This window comes from Sparus aurata, chromosome 11 (genome assembly GCF_900880675.1).
Source record: "Sparus aurata chromosome 11, fSpaAur1.1, whole genome shotgun sequence".
NCBI lineage: Eukaryota > Metazoa > Chordata > Actinopteri > Spariformes > Sparidae > Sparus > Sparus aurata.
Window position 1 is genome coordinate 9,995,231 of NC_044197.1, and position 15,923 is coordinate 10,011,153.

Sequence of the window (15,923 nt, forward strand, 5' to 3'; positions counted from 1 at the left end):
TAAAATGTATGAAGTCACACAAGTTTAGTGGTTGTTATTGTTGTGAGGCTCAACAATGCAGGTATAATCCAGATAAGACACTCAGCTGGTAGGAGCTCATCAAATGATCATTATGTGGAATGAGGATCTGTAGACGGTTCACTCCTGCTGTTCCTGTGTTTCCACACGAACTACAGTGCTGGAATGTAACTAAGTACATTTACTCAAGTATAATGGAAGTAGCCTACTTGTACTTCACTTGAGTATTTTTATTTTTGTGTAATGAAAATAATGATTGTTCATGCAAAAACACTTAATGTAAGGGATTATCTGCATTTTCTTCTAGTTATTAATTGGATTTATACCTTTCTTTCTTTCTTTAATCTAAACATATCAGCAGATGAATCCCTCCCTCAATTAGTTTGAAGTTGAAGTCCTATACATAATTTTTTACAAAATTAACTTCACTTCAAAGAACTACAACAGCAAAATCATGCACAAGTCATAATACTATAATGTCTATATAGTTTAACAGTCACAGGGGACATTTTCCTGCAGTGAGTACTTAAGTAACACTTTAAAACAGGACATTTTGGTGTTAGTACTTTTTACAAAAGGACTTCCTCCACCACTGTGCAGACTAACTGGTAGTGTGAACAAGCAAAGGCCTGAGAAGAAAAGAAATCTATCAAGAGGAAGAGACGGTGGCTCCCTCTGCTGGTTGTCAGGAGGAACCTCTTTGGGTTTTATCCTAAAACTACTGCAGTGTAATGCAACATTTATGCATATTTGAGAATGCAGTTTATGGTGCTGTTGAGGTGTGTTATGGTCCCTAAAGTGCCTGTTGTGGGGTCAGACAGAGAGAATGTAAGGGTTTAGGCCCAGTAACATATAAATGTAAAGATAAACTGTAAACTTTAGTGACTCTTAGATTTGATGTGCTCAACTTGTATTGTCATATTAACTGTTAAACAAAAAGAAATACAGTTTGATGATACAATCCAACACACAAGGTCCACTCGCAGCTCTTTCCTGGAACTTTGCTCAGTTTTATGGAAATAGATTTATTGCCACTTAAACTTTGCAGGTTATATAACTGCATGCATAGTTTTAGGATTCCTTTAAACGTGGGGCATGAAAGTTTATTCTGAAAACTGACAGTGGTTTATTATAAGTTAAAACAACCATTATGCATAGACTACTGAGCACTTGGTAGTTAGTTGCCATTATTAGGCTACTATTGTTTATTAAGTTGATAATGATGATGATAATCATGTTGAGACATGTAGAAAAAGATTATCTTGAGTTTTGATTATTTTCTGTCAAACTCTAGAAGGTTAAGAAAGAAAAACTATTTATGATTAATTGAAATGTCAACCTAAGAATGTTGACATGCAGTTTTGACCAGAATATGATGAAATGAATGAAAAGGATGCAAAAACATTTCTATTTTTCATTTTCAGTGACAAAATCTGATCAAACTGATCAATTAGAAGAAGCACAATCAGTGTTTTTTACTATACAGTTTTATAAAAATGTGGCTGTGAGGAGGCCTTTGCTCTCAGTTTATCACTTTAAAGGTATTTATGCAAACGAAATAGGTATAATGATTATGACTTTACTGTACCTGGAGCTACACGCCGGCGAATCACGTGACGCAGTGCCGTGAACGCAACTCCGTCTCTCAGCGGCTCTGCTCTTGTCTCCTGTCATCTTGGCACAGCACCCTGGTCAGGGCAGGGAAACTACTGTCTTTCATCACCGCATTCTTAGAAAGGGTGATTGTTTTTTTAAACAATGGGGAACAGAGACGACGAGTATGACTTCTTGTTCAAAGGTAAGCGGGAGAGAAACACCTTATCGGCCACCGTGTTTGGCGTTACCTAGCAAGGAATCTGGCTAAAGCGTAGGTTAGCATGGCTGCTAGCTGGTTTACCATCAGCTGGTGGTGGCAGCTAGCTAACGGTCGCTAGCCACACTGTTATCTTAGCTTGAACGCATGTTGGCGTGTTTTCGCACCACGTAACCTCACTTTAACTTTAGCCTAAGATGTATTAGCGCTTTTATTCATGTTAGTGTTTTCCTGTCGGTCACTTTATTTTGCTACATGGGCTTCACTCAAAGTAGGGCGTGTGGTGAGCTAGCCCTGCAAGCTAGCAGCTGGTACAACGGGTGGAGCTAACAAGTTTATTAGCAATAATTAAAAACAAAACAAAACAAAAAAATCAACTTTATAGCCATCGAAGAGAAGTTGTTCTCATCTATAACCACGCTGTAAAACATACGTGTGTAAATATTAGCATGAGACTTTGACCTATTTTCTTTTGGATGCCTCATGTAATCAGATAAATGTAATGGAAAAGAAAACAAGAGTTCCCTTTGTGGTAGACTTCCCATTCAGCTGAGTAAACCTGTCGCCTGAGGGAGGACACTCACTCCTTTATGAGAAGTATGCAGAGGAATCCGTAGTAAGGCTTTGATTTTCAGGTAATTCCCCAGCGGCCACTTTGCCTGTGATGACTCAGGGCATATTTCCAGAATCGAGTCTTTGGTCACATGCTCCTTTTTACTCCTGGAATTCAGTTTCCGGATAACGTGTTGCCAACCTTGTCATCTTTAATTGTGTGTGGATTTTTTTTTTCTGAATGGAAAATCTGCGTATTAATGTGTAGTAATTTTGAAGCACTGTGTAACAACATAAGTCACACAAGCAACACAGATCAGATGTGTCGGATCTCATGTTGAGCTTTTCCAAACCGTCTGATAGTAACTTCCCAAGCATTGGAGAAGATACGAAAAGAGAAAGCAGGGATACATCACCTGTCAAGTGTCAGATCATTGACTGAAGTATGGATGTGGGGCTTTCTATGATTAAAGAGTTCACTCAGTCCATTATGACAGTATGGAGATAGTGATGACGCGTAACAACAGACTCAGGAACAGAGGCCTTGAGAAACTGTTGAGTCAGATTTCCCAGAGAGCAGGTTTTGGCAGCTTCTTCCTGCATGACTCCCAGCAGGGCAAAGTCTGATAAGGTTTTGTCAGTGCAGAGAGTAGAAAGAAAAACAAGTCAGCACTTTGGCTGATCCTGGCCGTGACAGTCAGCTACAACGTTTGTTTTTTTTTGATTCTCTTGTAGTCGTACTTATCGGAGACTCAGGTGTGGGGAAGAGTAACCTGCTGTCCCGTTTCACGAGAAATGAGTTCAACCTGGAGAGCAAGAGCACCATCGGGGTGGAGTTCGCCACCCGCAGCATCCAGGTGGACGGCAAGACGATAAAGGCTCAAATCTGGGACACAGCTGGACAGGAACGCTACAGAGCCATCACCTCAGCGTGAGTATCTTTAATGTATGTAAACTGATGAATATTTTACTTGGAAAAAATGCATTATAGTTATTTTATTCATCTGATTTATGATGTCACCAGGTATTACCGGGGTGCTGTCGGAGCTCTCCTAGTCTACGACATCGCCAAGCACCTGACATACGAGAACGTCGAGCGCTGGCTGAAGGAGCTGAGGGACCACGCTGACAACAACATCGTCATCATGCTGGTGGGAAACAAGAGCGACCTCCGCCACCTCAGGGCAGTGCCCACTGACGAGGCTCGAGCCTTCGCAGGTAAATCATCAAAACACCATTGCAATAAGCAAGCCAAGCCAGCTAAATACTTAACGTTGTACATGTTTAATAAGCGTCTGTCATTTCCTCCCACATTAGAAAAGAACACTCTGTCATTTATTGAGACTTCAGCGTTGGACTCCACAAATGTAGAAGAGGCATTCAAGAGCATTTTAACAGGTAGGAAGATGAAGACTTGGCACACAGTGTCTCATGTGATGTTCTGATCTTATTTGGAGGTCTCATTGTTGCACTTAGGGCTGAACCAAGGGTCACTCAACTGCAGTAACATGAATGTTTGGAAACTGCGGTGTCGATGTTGGTATGAATGTCTGACTTGTTGATAGAGTGAATACAAATACAAAATATATTTTTTTCGACGTACGTAATTAGCTATAATAGTGTGAGAGCTCAAGTAGATTATTTGTTATAGTGGTTATACAACTGTTATTTATGGAGCTGTTTAATTGCTGCTAGACCGACCTGATAAAGTTTCAATTCAAATTCAGTCATTTTATACTCGCCCTCATGTCAATGGAAAATCAGGGGGGAAGTTTTATTAGTCCATGAAACATTTCTTCAGCCTTCTCCTAAACAACTGAAGTAGGTGGGGACTGTGAAAAAAAAACATATATTGGCATAATCCAAGTCTCCTGAAGCCCGGAGATTTAAAATTATGTTTTAAAACAAGTTCCCATCTGCTTTAGTTGTTCAGGAGCAAGGATGTTACGCTGTGAAGCTCCGGACATGTTTTTGTCGTGGACTACGAAACTTTACCCCACCCGAATTTTCCTTTTTGGGTGAACTTATATTTTGATACTGGTGTGTGAATTCCTTGAGTGTGTCAGGCTGGAGAGCAAACAGTATTTTGATCGTAGTGAAATTGTTGACTTATAATATTAGTGTCACCTAATCTTTATCTGTAACTTGGCTTAAATACCATGTTTGGATAGAATGAATAGACATGCAGAACAAAAAGGTGTGCTGCATTAAAATGTAAATTGAGTGCCAACATTATAAATGAAGCTTTGAAGCTTGTGGTTGGTATGGCCCCAATCACACATCTTTGATTTTCAACATAATATCATAAGGTAGCTTTACAGCTACATATACGTAGATATCAAACCACTTGTAAAGAGTTAAAACAAATCAAGAGCCTCACTGTGTTTGGTCTTCCTTCAATTTCCCTCTGCAGAAATCTACCGCATTGTGTCACAGAAGCAGATAGCGGACAGATCTGCACACGATGAGTCTCCGGGCAACAACGTAGTGGACATCAGTGTCCCTCCGACCACTGACGGGCAGAAGGGGAACAAACTGCAGTGCTGCCAAAGCCTGTGACACTCCATGACACTCATCCTCCACCCTCTCCACCTCCACCCTATCATCACATCACCTGTGCACTTTTGTTCCTGTTGCTCTGCTCATGGCCAACTCCCTCTGTCCTTTGACTTTTCTCTCTGCCTTTCATTGTTTTATATAGGACTTCCAAACTCACTCGTGCTCTTCTCTTCTGCCATGGAAAAAAAAACAAACTTCAAAAGCCTTTATGTCACTTGGTCAGTCGAGTTGTTCTCGGAGTCAATGTGAAGGTTCCTGCAATGCAGGGACGAGGCAGTCGTCGCTGTGATAACGAAGCCCGTGAAGTTGATTTGAACTCAACTGAAACTCTGTGGCGTGCAGGGAGGCTGGGAAACACATTTCAATGGTTACCACTAGATGGTGCTGTGTAAATAAACTACAGGCAGTTACTCCAACCTGGTGAAGCAGTGTTAATGCGTCTGACAGTGTGGTTCTTCTAACTTTCTCTTACATCAGATAAGTTATCATGCCAAAAATATCCTCATTATGTATTTATTGAAGAATATTTGGCATAAGTTGTCATTGTTTTACTTTAAATTTAAGAACTGTATAAATTTACAATAAAATTCTTGACAAAAGAAGCGTGTTGTGTTTATATATTCTTCACATGTACTCGTGGATGGGAGGCGAGCCCCTCCTCTTATTTCTCAGTGTGAACCTCCTTGACTTCTCTCCTCGCCTCTTAGTCACTTCCACGTGAGATGCAATGGAAAGAAGAGGAAGAGACACAAGGAGAGGAGTGAAGGCAGCAAGCGTTCAGCAAACACAGTCTGTTCCTTAAAACAACATCATTTAAGTATGTGGCAAAGGTGAATCATCTCTCCATTGTTTCCTTATAATCTAGATGGATACATGGCAAAACGTATTTTAGATTTGTGGATGAACTTTCCCTTTAAATCACAACATTTTGCAGAATGACAACATTTCCTTTTGATACTTGAATCTTACAATAATTCTGTAGTTTCACTGATGAACCTTTTGAATTCACTACCTGCACTTGTAGTAGAGTTGTGAGGTGTTTTTATAAGGAAAGATCTGAGTCCTGTTTCATTAAGTTGAGGTGAATAATATGTGCTTAAATCTGGAGCAGCGATATCAGGGTTTCATCTTCTGTGTGTGGGCGGCTGTAGCTCAGGGTGTAGAGCGAGTGGTCTGGTGATTGGAAGGTTGATGGTTTGAATCCCAGCTCCCTCGGGATGGGCTGAGCTGCATGTCGAAGTGACCTTGAGCAAGATACTGAACCCCAAATTGCTCCTGATGTGCAGCTGGCACCTTGCATGGCAGCCTCCGCCATCAGTGTGCAAATGAGGCGTGTTGTAAAGCACCTTGAGTGGTCAGTAGACTAGAAAAACACTATATAAATGCAAGTCCATTTACCATTTTGTGTGTAGGCAGATAAAATAACTAATTTTAATCACTAAATCACACTGAAAACATTCAAAACATATTTAATGATTCCTTCCTGGAGAGCAGAGACCGTGACCATAATCAGCATATGGACCATTTTGAACTACTGTTTTTTTTTTTCCTTTGAACTTGTGTGGTTTTTTTTTTCTAACTAAGCTGCTTATGTTTCGAGTAAGAACGAGTAAATTCGGTGGCTGCCCAGAGCAGCAAAAACTTGACATGGGCAGTTGTTTTTCATCAGGATTAATGGGTCCGTACAGCTGTGGTGAAAAACAGACTTACAGTAATGACATCAACATCTACGCTGGACTAAGAGGATGATCCGTAAACAGCCATATCAGAGCAAAAATAGCGATTATCATTAACGCGGCTCTAAAAACAGGAAAACAAATCAGCTAAATTCACGTCCACCCATAAATTTATCCTCCTGTTTTATTTGCTTTTGCAAATAATTCTCGGCTGGTTGCAGGTACCAGTGTTTTGGTGAAGACATTTGTTCTCTCTCTCCCCCCCAGCACATCATAATCACTGTAGTATTTAACAGTGGCGGTTCTAGACCAGTTTTAATAGGGGGGCCAGGTTGGGGCTGGCTTGTTTGTTAGGGGGCACGTACAACCCGGAAAAAAGGATAAATCCCTCATTCAGACAAAGCAGTGTTTACAATTTCAGCAATTTTGATTGGATAGTAAACTGCTGAGACACTTTATTTCTGCCTTTCCCTTCAGTACAAAATCATTGCAAGAAATGTGTCATTGTATTATTAATGCAGACTCACTGTCAGGGGGGCCACAGGGGGGTCCAGACTCAGAGTTACGGGGGCACTGGCCCCTGTTGGCCCCCCCCCAGAACTGCCCCTGGTATTTAAGAAATGTGAATATTGAAGAATTGCAATGTAAAACACAAATGACACATATTAACAACCCTCAAAAGACATTTAGGATTCAAAAATGACAAAATGTTATAAGCAACATCACATTTACATGTTTATTCGTGTAATAAACAACAAAGAAAACAATGATTTAAGATCCCTTTCTGGGTTTGAAGAGTGGAGGCTATATAAAATAAGCATTACATCATGGTTAAAGACCTAAAAACTCTTTGGAGACATGAGGATCTGTTTCATGTAAATAGCTCTGACATGAAGAAAAGGAGCAGTGCTGCATACTTTGTAGGCAACTTTGTACAGACTTCCAACACTATCAAACAAACATCGACATAGTGGCCGGTGGCTGCGTCGATTAACTGCACCTCAGCTCTTTATGTTGCTTCAGAATCAGCCACGAAGGATCCCGATACTCGGGAGTAAAGCCTCGGTCATGACAAACAGTAAACACATGGATGATCAAATGACTCATAAGCTTGTAAGGCCCCCCCTCCCCTCCCTTCCCCTCTCCCCCGGGTGCATCGCAGTACTGCTGGATTTAATCCTTTGTTCTGAGATCAGTTAAAAACACAAACAAAAGATTAAGTGGGGCAGAATGTGGGACAACCCACCAGGAGCTGACAGGACCAAAGTGCGATGGTGGTGTAGACGGAAAAGCCAGGGCAGGGAATTAACTCTTACAGCCACTAGTTACTGGTGATGCCAGCAGTCGAACACATGAAAATACATTTTAAGAAAAAAAATGTCTGCTCAACAGTCAGAGCCATACAGCTGGTGTCGATCGCCCGCCAACTACTGAGATGCACCCAGTTCCTACGACTGCTTTACAACAACTTCAAGGAGCCGCTGCACCCGTAATGTCACTTCTGATGATTAGGTTTCTGCAGCACTGAAATACAGAGAGTGTAAAAAATGCACTTGCACTGATGCCAATAACAAAATCTGCTCTGAAAAAGGTGACTGAAAAACCACCACACACCAGTTGAAGTCAAATATTGTCCAAGCCTGATTGTTATAAAGTAAAAACATGTACTACTAACAGCTAACAACACAACTGTGCATAAAATCCATACGTTTGGTCTTTTCACAACGAGTCCATGCCTTGACTTTGACATCGTGAAGATGGAAAGCACATTTCACTCATTAAAAAAAAAAAGTTAATTCCACTGAATAGAGAGGAACCAAATCCAAAAGCCAAATATTTTATTGTGGTTTTGGAACTGAAGTCTAGCCCTTAAATGAATAAATATGAACCAGCCTAGACTAGTTTTCAGCTTCCCTCATGGACCATATTCACATGCAGCTGTTTTCCTCTGATGTCACGCTCAGGCTGGGCAGCTCAACTGTGGCACTGCTGTGTTACAGGCTGCGAGTAGTACAAATGTAGGGAATATGACAAACTGTTGTCATTTCGCAGCTGCTTCATCGACCGACCTCTGAAGGGGGGGAGGAAATCATGCTCCTTATCTCTTGCTGATTACTTTGTCAGATTCCCTGCATACGACATTATCATATTGGTGACATTATCTGAACTTTCCACCGTGAGCATGATGAAAATGGCCGCCGTTTTAATGTTTATTTGTGTAGTACAGCCATAAAGGTAATTATCTTATTATACCACACAGAATGGCACACTGACAAATAGCAAGACCCGCACAATAACACTGACCCATATGCTTGATTATGTAGGCTTTAACATTAGAATCATTCTCAATTTCGACCTTGTTGCTGGACTTTTCACCCGTCTCCCTTTGACCAGGCCACGGAGAGCTCGGGTGACCATTAACTGTCTCGTCACAACCTGTGGAATGATGAAAAAAACCAGGTGGTGACTTAATTCAAAATGGCACCGAGCTATAAACTACAAGAGGGAGAAGTCCCAAGTCTGTTCAGAAGCATCGAAACATGATGACGACAAGTTCGCAGACCCAAACATGCTGCTTGCATAATGTGCCCACCGTGAGATAAAGGTTACGTTAGACAGGCAGAAGCACTAAGAACACTGAGAGCACTGAGAGTTTTGGTTTGCATCAGATCAGAGAAAATTATGTTTGAGCTCGACTTGCAGGAAGTTTTCATATCCCTGATTGTATGTGCAGTGTTTTAACAAGCTGTAACAACCAATTACAAGGATGATTTAGCAACGCGCATCAGCCACTAACAACGTTCCCCTAAAAAGCCATTTTGATGGGAGATTTCTACCTACTGTCAACAACACCTACTGGCTGAAGTGCTGATAAGGAACCTCTATGAGGACACTGTTAACCCTACTTCAGTAGGAAAAATAAATCGGTTCAGGTTTTTAAACCGCAAAAGAAATTTGACACCGACACTATAAAAGAAGAAGAAAAAAAGAAAAAAAGAAATCTGAAATAAAAGTTATTAACAGTGCTTTGCATGCATAACTGTGCATGTCGGTCGAGGTGAAGACCTCCATGTCCACAGTGGTTTATTGCACATTCTCTGGTTTTTACTAATGCTTTGCTGCCATCCTGTCTTGGATGAAGTGTAAAAAACAGATGCAGGAAAAAAACAAAAAAAACACCAACTTTGAAATAAGTCTGATAGGCCTGTCCTCAAATACTGACATCTGGATTGTGAAATGTAACTACATCAAAGATCTCAAATTTGCCTTTTTTTCTTTCGGAGGTTCACGTGGACTCACACAATAACTGCTCCAAAGAGCTCCTCAGTGGGCAACGCTGTGCAGAGAATGCAAGGCCTATGTAGTTAACAGCCCAGATATCACAGGTATCAAGCAGATGTCACTCTTCATCAGTGCATCATAACAATGAACGACCTGTTATCTGTGGACCATCAACAGGTTGTTGGAACCAAGCAGAACAATCATTAGAACATTTCGCAGGTCCACTAAACGAGTTAGTTTGGTCGTTTCTTCTTCGTCCATGGTGCTGAGACTGTTCCCCATGTTAACGTCTCCGCACATGTCCACGTCTTTGCATAAGTCTGGTCAACACCCAGCGTCGGGACAGACAGACTGCATTCAAATGTGCTCATTTCTGCACCCACACGAGGACAAATTTAAGAAAAACTGATGTAAGTTAAGTACTGATGGGGCAAAGAAGTGTTTCTTTCTCCAAAAAAAGAAAAAAAAAGAAAAAAGCAACAAAAAAAGCCCACAAGTGCTTCTGTAAAGGCCAGCCGGCGGGGTTGATGCGTAGACAGTCAGCCCCCGCACATAAAAGACACCATTATCACTGATCGTCTCCGTTTGGTCTCATACTATACTCTCGTTGGCAGACTTCTTCATCAGTTTGGTAGACAGCAAGGAATGCTGGGAAGAGTTGGAATCCTTGGCTTCAGGAATGAGCAGACGTACTTTCTGATTTGTTCTTCTCCACTCGGAGTACAGCTGACAGTGGTAGCGGAAAGATACCTGCACAGACAGCCAGGCAGAACAAAGAGGTCATTTATGTGAAGCTGGTTATTATGGCCCTAAAATCACGTTTACGCCAAAGCAGCAAGCGATTTTAAATCTTAAGATGCGTACTACAAGAGTCTAATCTGAAAGTAAATTCATGTTTACCAGCGTCCACAGGACATAGATGGTGAAGAGGGCGATGGTGAGGGCTATGAGGCCCACAGCCTGCAGCCAGCTGCCCAGCTGAAGATGGTCCTGAGCGCCCCTCAGGCACAGCCAGCCTGAAATGGCTGCCAGGGGCGTGATAAACAAGAAGCACACCATGTCGCAGAACAGCGTCCTCTTCTCATTACGAGGGCCGGGGTCCCGCAGCCACTGAGGAAAAGAAAATGGGAGACAGCAAAATAGAGGAGGGGGAGGACAAGCGAAGAGAGGCAAAGGAGAGGTAGAGACAGGGGGAAGAGAGATCTTCAGTCCAATCAAAAAGAGACAAGACACACAATAACAACAACAAGGAAGCAAGCAAGCAAGCAGAAAGATGAGATGGAGAAAAGCTACTCCTCACAATCCTTCACAAACCACAGAAAACAAAAAAAAAAACACAAGCAGAAAGATTGATGCAGACAAGGCAAAGGGCATTGACCTTTGTTACCTCTGTGAGAGGCCTCGGTCGGCGCTCGATGCTGAACTCTGTGTGGCAGAGCTCGCAGTAGCTGGTGTTGGAAGACGACAGCCACTTCTCCAAGCAGCTCTTGTGCACCGTGCCCAGGGTGCCTGTGCAGTCGCACGGAGACAGGAGGCCCTCGCTGCTGCCTCCTTCGTGGCAAATACGGCAGATGGGGCCATCACTGAGACGGATTACACATATTAGGGCAATTTTTTCAAGCGGAAGAGCGAGCAAGACATTTTTTATCTGTTAATGGCTTCTTCCCTGACAACATGAGTAAGTCGCACCTTTGCGTGCTCATGGGTTTGAGCACCGAGGAGAGCAAGCGTCCATCTATGGCGGTGACCTGGGTGACGTAGAGCGCCTGGCACCCGTCGCCGCCGCCCGCCTCCTCCACGTTCTTCCACAGGCCGGTGCTGCTCGCACAGTCGCACAGAGAACCAGGCAGGTGGCAGCAGCCCCCTGTCGTCATGGTTACAGTGGCCGCCGAGGTGAGGGGGGTGAGGGTGTAAAAGGTGAAGAGGCGAAGGTTGACTCGGGCAGAAGGAACTCTGCACTCAACAGGTTGGAAACAGATATTTTCTACAAAGAGATAAAGAGAGAGGATTAATGGATTTATATGCAACAAAGTAGTTTAACATAAACTTCATTATTTCCATTTTAAGCTACTTTATACTTTACAACCTTTCAGGGCCACCAAATTTGTTACTCCGCCACATTTATTTTACAGCTTGAGCCACTTCACAGATTCAGAATAGTAATACAAAAGTATAATTAACAAATATATTATAACACAAATGTCAAGCTGCGGGTTTAACTGGCAGATGACCATAATCAGGCTGACAAACAAAGGCCTGAGAAACCACAAAGAGACACGTACTTTGTTGCCAAGATTAAACTCTACCTCGTTAACCTCATACGTTTTAAAAGGAAATGTGGAAATATACGTCGTGTCCAAAGTGCAGTTTGCTCACTAGCATTGTCAGCAACTTTATATGCATTCCTGACTTCCTTTCCTGTTCACCAGTAGTCCCCAGTAGTAAGTCACACAGTCTGCCAGCGCTGCGGTTTGACAAAGAAGCTAACGCAGACAACTGACGAGGCATGACTACGTCTTCCATCTTTTTTTATGTTTCACACTTGAAAATAAGGGCAACCTCAATGGTTCTTTGAGTCTGAATAAAGGTTTGAAATGAATTAAATCTTTACACACTCATCCATCAATAATACTACTCAATTCATCTAAATGAATCAACAAATAAAGTATACATTTCTTTAGTATTTTTTATTTTTTTGTACTTTAAGTGCATTTTTATATGAATACTAATATTCTTTGACTCAAGCAGAACTTTGATTGCCGTGAATGTCTGGACTTTTACCTGTCAGCAGGGCTTAAAACGTAAAACAACAACAACGTCAGGGAACGTAAAAGAACGATATAATAAGCAATGTTATATTACAGGATGACAGTATAAAATAACAATACAGCATAATATGCAGAAGCTTAAGCAGGCATACAATTATATGTAGGCTCAAAAACAGAATATAGTGCAGTGAGACACTGTGTTGATATATTGAAATTGTAAAATGAGACTGGATATTCATTATGTTGATTCCTGGTTTAAGGATGCTTTGCAGCTAAATGTTACAGTATTAATTTACAGTTTCAAAGACAACTGAAGTTCATATCACATGAAAGGAATCATAATCGTTCCCAGCAGTCACAGAATTATGAGTTTGTATATTTCTGATTTTGTCAGCACAGCCTCGTTTCTAGGTAATGTTTACGTTATCATGCTGGACTTTTTTAATTTCCTGCCACGCCACAATAACTGTGATTATCTACAAAGACATTCTGTCATTTACAAGAAAGCTGTCTGGAGCTGGGCCAATATACCCAAAGCATTATAGCATCCATTATAAAAGCAAGTATATTTGTCAGCGAGTGTGACGTGCAGCAGGCGGATAAACAGCTGTCTCCCCTCAGATAACCCGTCTCCACAGATAAGAGGCAGACGGCTGAATTCGATGCAGCCTGTTGTACATTTGTCGCGCCGTTTGGAAAATGATTCTGTACAGTAACACATCAAAGACAAATGGATATTTCTAAGTGAAATGTTTTCGTTTTGACTGGAAAAACAGATACGGGAAGAGTTATGACATTGAGCCATTATAAAACCAAAATGAACATCTGCAGTGACACAAATGTCATACTTGAGTAACGATATGTTAGAATGTTACTGCGATGAACCCATACGTCTCTGATATGTAATGTACTTATGTATCAAAAGTAATTTTCTGGCTATAAATGCACTTTGTTGTACTTTATTTTTACTTTTACTTACTCAAAAATACATTTTAAAAAAGCAAATTACGCATGAATTTACATGTTTGGCCATATTATATCGTATGGGACGACCAATTATCAAATCTGATAAACAGAATCAATGTTTGTTGTATGTTTTTCTTAAATAAATTCAATTAAAGATGCACAACTTTCGCTCAGATGCAGCATCCAATCTGTAGCTAATAAAAGTGCAATTTTTGCCACCAAAATGTTGAGAAGTGGAACTATAAAGCAGCAGAAAATGGATGGATCAACCCCGGCATTTTATTTCAGTACAGAGCTTGAGTAAATGTACTTAGTTAAAATCCATCCCTGGACATGCACGATGATACGTGATGACATGTCTCCCAAAGCGCTCAACGCTCAGCTGTCGGGGAGGTTTCACACGGCAGATGGCGCAGAAATGATTGTGTTAATTTTGTGTCTTTATTCTCTCTCCTTATAAATATTTAATACAATAATTCACACTCCTCAATCATTTGATTATCACTCTCCAGAGGAGTGGCAATTACAGGTGTTGAACGACACAACAACAGCAACATCTGGTCTCATTTGATCCACGACAAAAAAAAAATAAAGTGCAGTGATTACAACTGAGTTTTGAAGGAAATAAACTCCTCTCTGTTCAACATGTCACATCATGTCAGAGAGGAGATTCCCGATACAAGCAGTTTACCTTTAGATTATGATTATCCTAGTTATTTGCATTTTGTTTTTCTTATTTCAACTCACTTGTAATTCCCTCTGCTACAACTATAACACACGGAAGGCACCTTTAGTTTAGTTAGGGGGAAATTAAGTCATATTAAAATAGCAAAGGTTGTATGCAGCATGATGCAACTCATTAAAAAGAGAAAATATTATTTTAATCGGATGCTTTACAATGCTGTGTATTGTTTTTTGCGACATCCGTGATCTAATGTCTCCACAGTGAACAAACTGAGCTGGTCTGTTGTATTAAATATGCTTTATTAGCTGTTATCATCTAATCTCAGACTTCTTTCTGTCACCGGTCATCCAGGGATGGTGTCTGAATGGCCTGAACTTGAACTTGCTGATACAGCCCCTGGTGAGATGACCTCTTCACCCCTTTGAATCAATGGCTGAAGTGTTCCAGCATCACTGACTGACTGCTGTTGTTATTTACACATACTGATACAGCATGGTACGATTAACAGGCACAATCCCTGACCCAGATAAACAAAAGGATACCCCCCAAAAAAACTAAGACAGCAACAAATCATATTAAGTTGTTTGAGTCTCCTCAAGCTGAAGTGATGTGCCGTGTGTCAACACAGGAATAAAACAGTGTTTTGTTGGAGAGGATCATTTTGGAGACAAACACCTCGATCATACACGTGAATGTGACGAATATTTACAGGAAGTGGTGGGCATTTAAAGAATGGACATTTTTCTTAGTTAACAATTTTTAAAATTAGTAATTTTCCTTCCATTGAGACAAACATAACGTGTCTGTCGTCAGTGCATCCAGCTGCTGTAGGTTTGAGCCAGACTATTGTCTGGAGTGAAGGGTTGTAATACAGTAAAACCTTCCACTGCATGGCGTCATTATTCAAAGAAAACAGTTCATAGCTATGTTTTAGCGACATTTTTAAAAGTAATCAACACGAATTATTCTCATGTCATATTTTATAAATCTGAATACTTATATTGTCCCTTTGTACAGCAGACAAATGGTCCAGCAGCAGCACAGCTGTAACGGCTGAGCCGCTTGCTAGCTGCCAGCTGTTAGCAGCTAACTACTGTAAACTGCTAGCTGTCCGCCTGGTGTTAAAACACAAATTCAAAACATCTACTCACCCCGTGTCTTCTCACAAATGTCACACAGCAGCAGGCATCACCGCCCTGATAACCGCGTACATCCTTCTCGTATCATTTTTCAGCCCAGACTATGTGTGAATTCACAGCCCTGGTCCGAAGCTAGCTGCTGATAATGCTATGTTTTCAGCCCCTGGTGCTAAGCTAGCAGCTCTCAGCTGATAACACACAGCAGACCAGCCTTCCGCTTTCCCAGGGCTTTAAATATACCCCAGGGGCTCATCATCAGCTGTCTGCCTCTGCTGTGAACATGGGCCAGACGACTGCACAACACGATCCCGACGACTTAAAAAGTGATTGGGAATAACAACAGCTTGCCAAAGGGAGGGGCGTTCACCGAGAACATCACATGCGCACCACGGAACCAGACATAAACAGAGCAGGACAATATGATTAATAAATGTCATTACGAACAGAAGAAATACTACACAGTGC

The 15,923-nt window shown here is 41.4% G+C and overlaps 2 protein-coding genes across 3 annotated transcripts; one reads left to right on the forward strand and one right to left on the reverse strand.

Moving 5' to 3' along the window:
* The first annotated feature begins 1,621 nt into the window (after window positions 1–1,621).
* LOC115591281 (ras-related protein Rab-11B-like) lies at window positions 1,622–5,377 on the forward strand. The gene is made up of 5 exons (XM_030433136.1): window positions 1,622–1,816; window positions 3,119–3,314; window positions 3,408–3,601; window positions 3,701–3,781; window positions 4,797–5,377. Exons 1-5 carry the CDS (start codon window positions 1,777–1,779, stop codon window positions 4,940–4,942), a joined length of 657 nt encoding a protein of 218 aa, XP_030288996.1. The 5' UTR covers window positions 1,622–1,776; the 3' UTR covers window positions 4,943–5,377.
* Window positions 5,378–7,331: 1,954 nt separating this feature from the next.
* Window positions 7,332–15,876, reverse strand: marchf2 (membrane-associated ring finger (C3HC4) 2). Of its 2 annotated transcripts, none has more exons than XM_030434286.1 (5): window positions 15,471–15,876; window positions 11,590–11,884; window positions 11,279–11,483; window positions 10,801–11,010; window positions 7,332–10,650 (listed from the first exon to the last, which is right to left on the reverse strand). In XM_030434286.1, exons 2-5 carry the CDS (start codon window positions 11,772–11,774, stop codon window positions 10,492–10,494), a joined length of 759 nt encoding a protein of 252 aa, XP_030290146.1. In that variant the 5' UTR covers window positions 11,775–11,884; window positions 15,471–15,876; the 3' UTR covers window positions 7,332–10,491. The 2 variants fall into 2 exon arrangements, with proteins under 2 accessions (XP_030290146.1, XP_030290147.1); XM_030434287.1 differs by having other exon boundaries at window positions 11,288–11,483; window positions 15,471–15,855.
* Window positions 15,877–15,923: the final 47 nt, after the last annotated feature.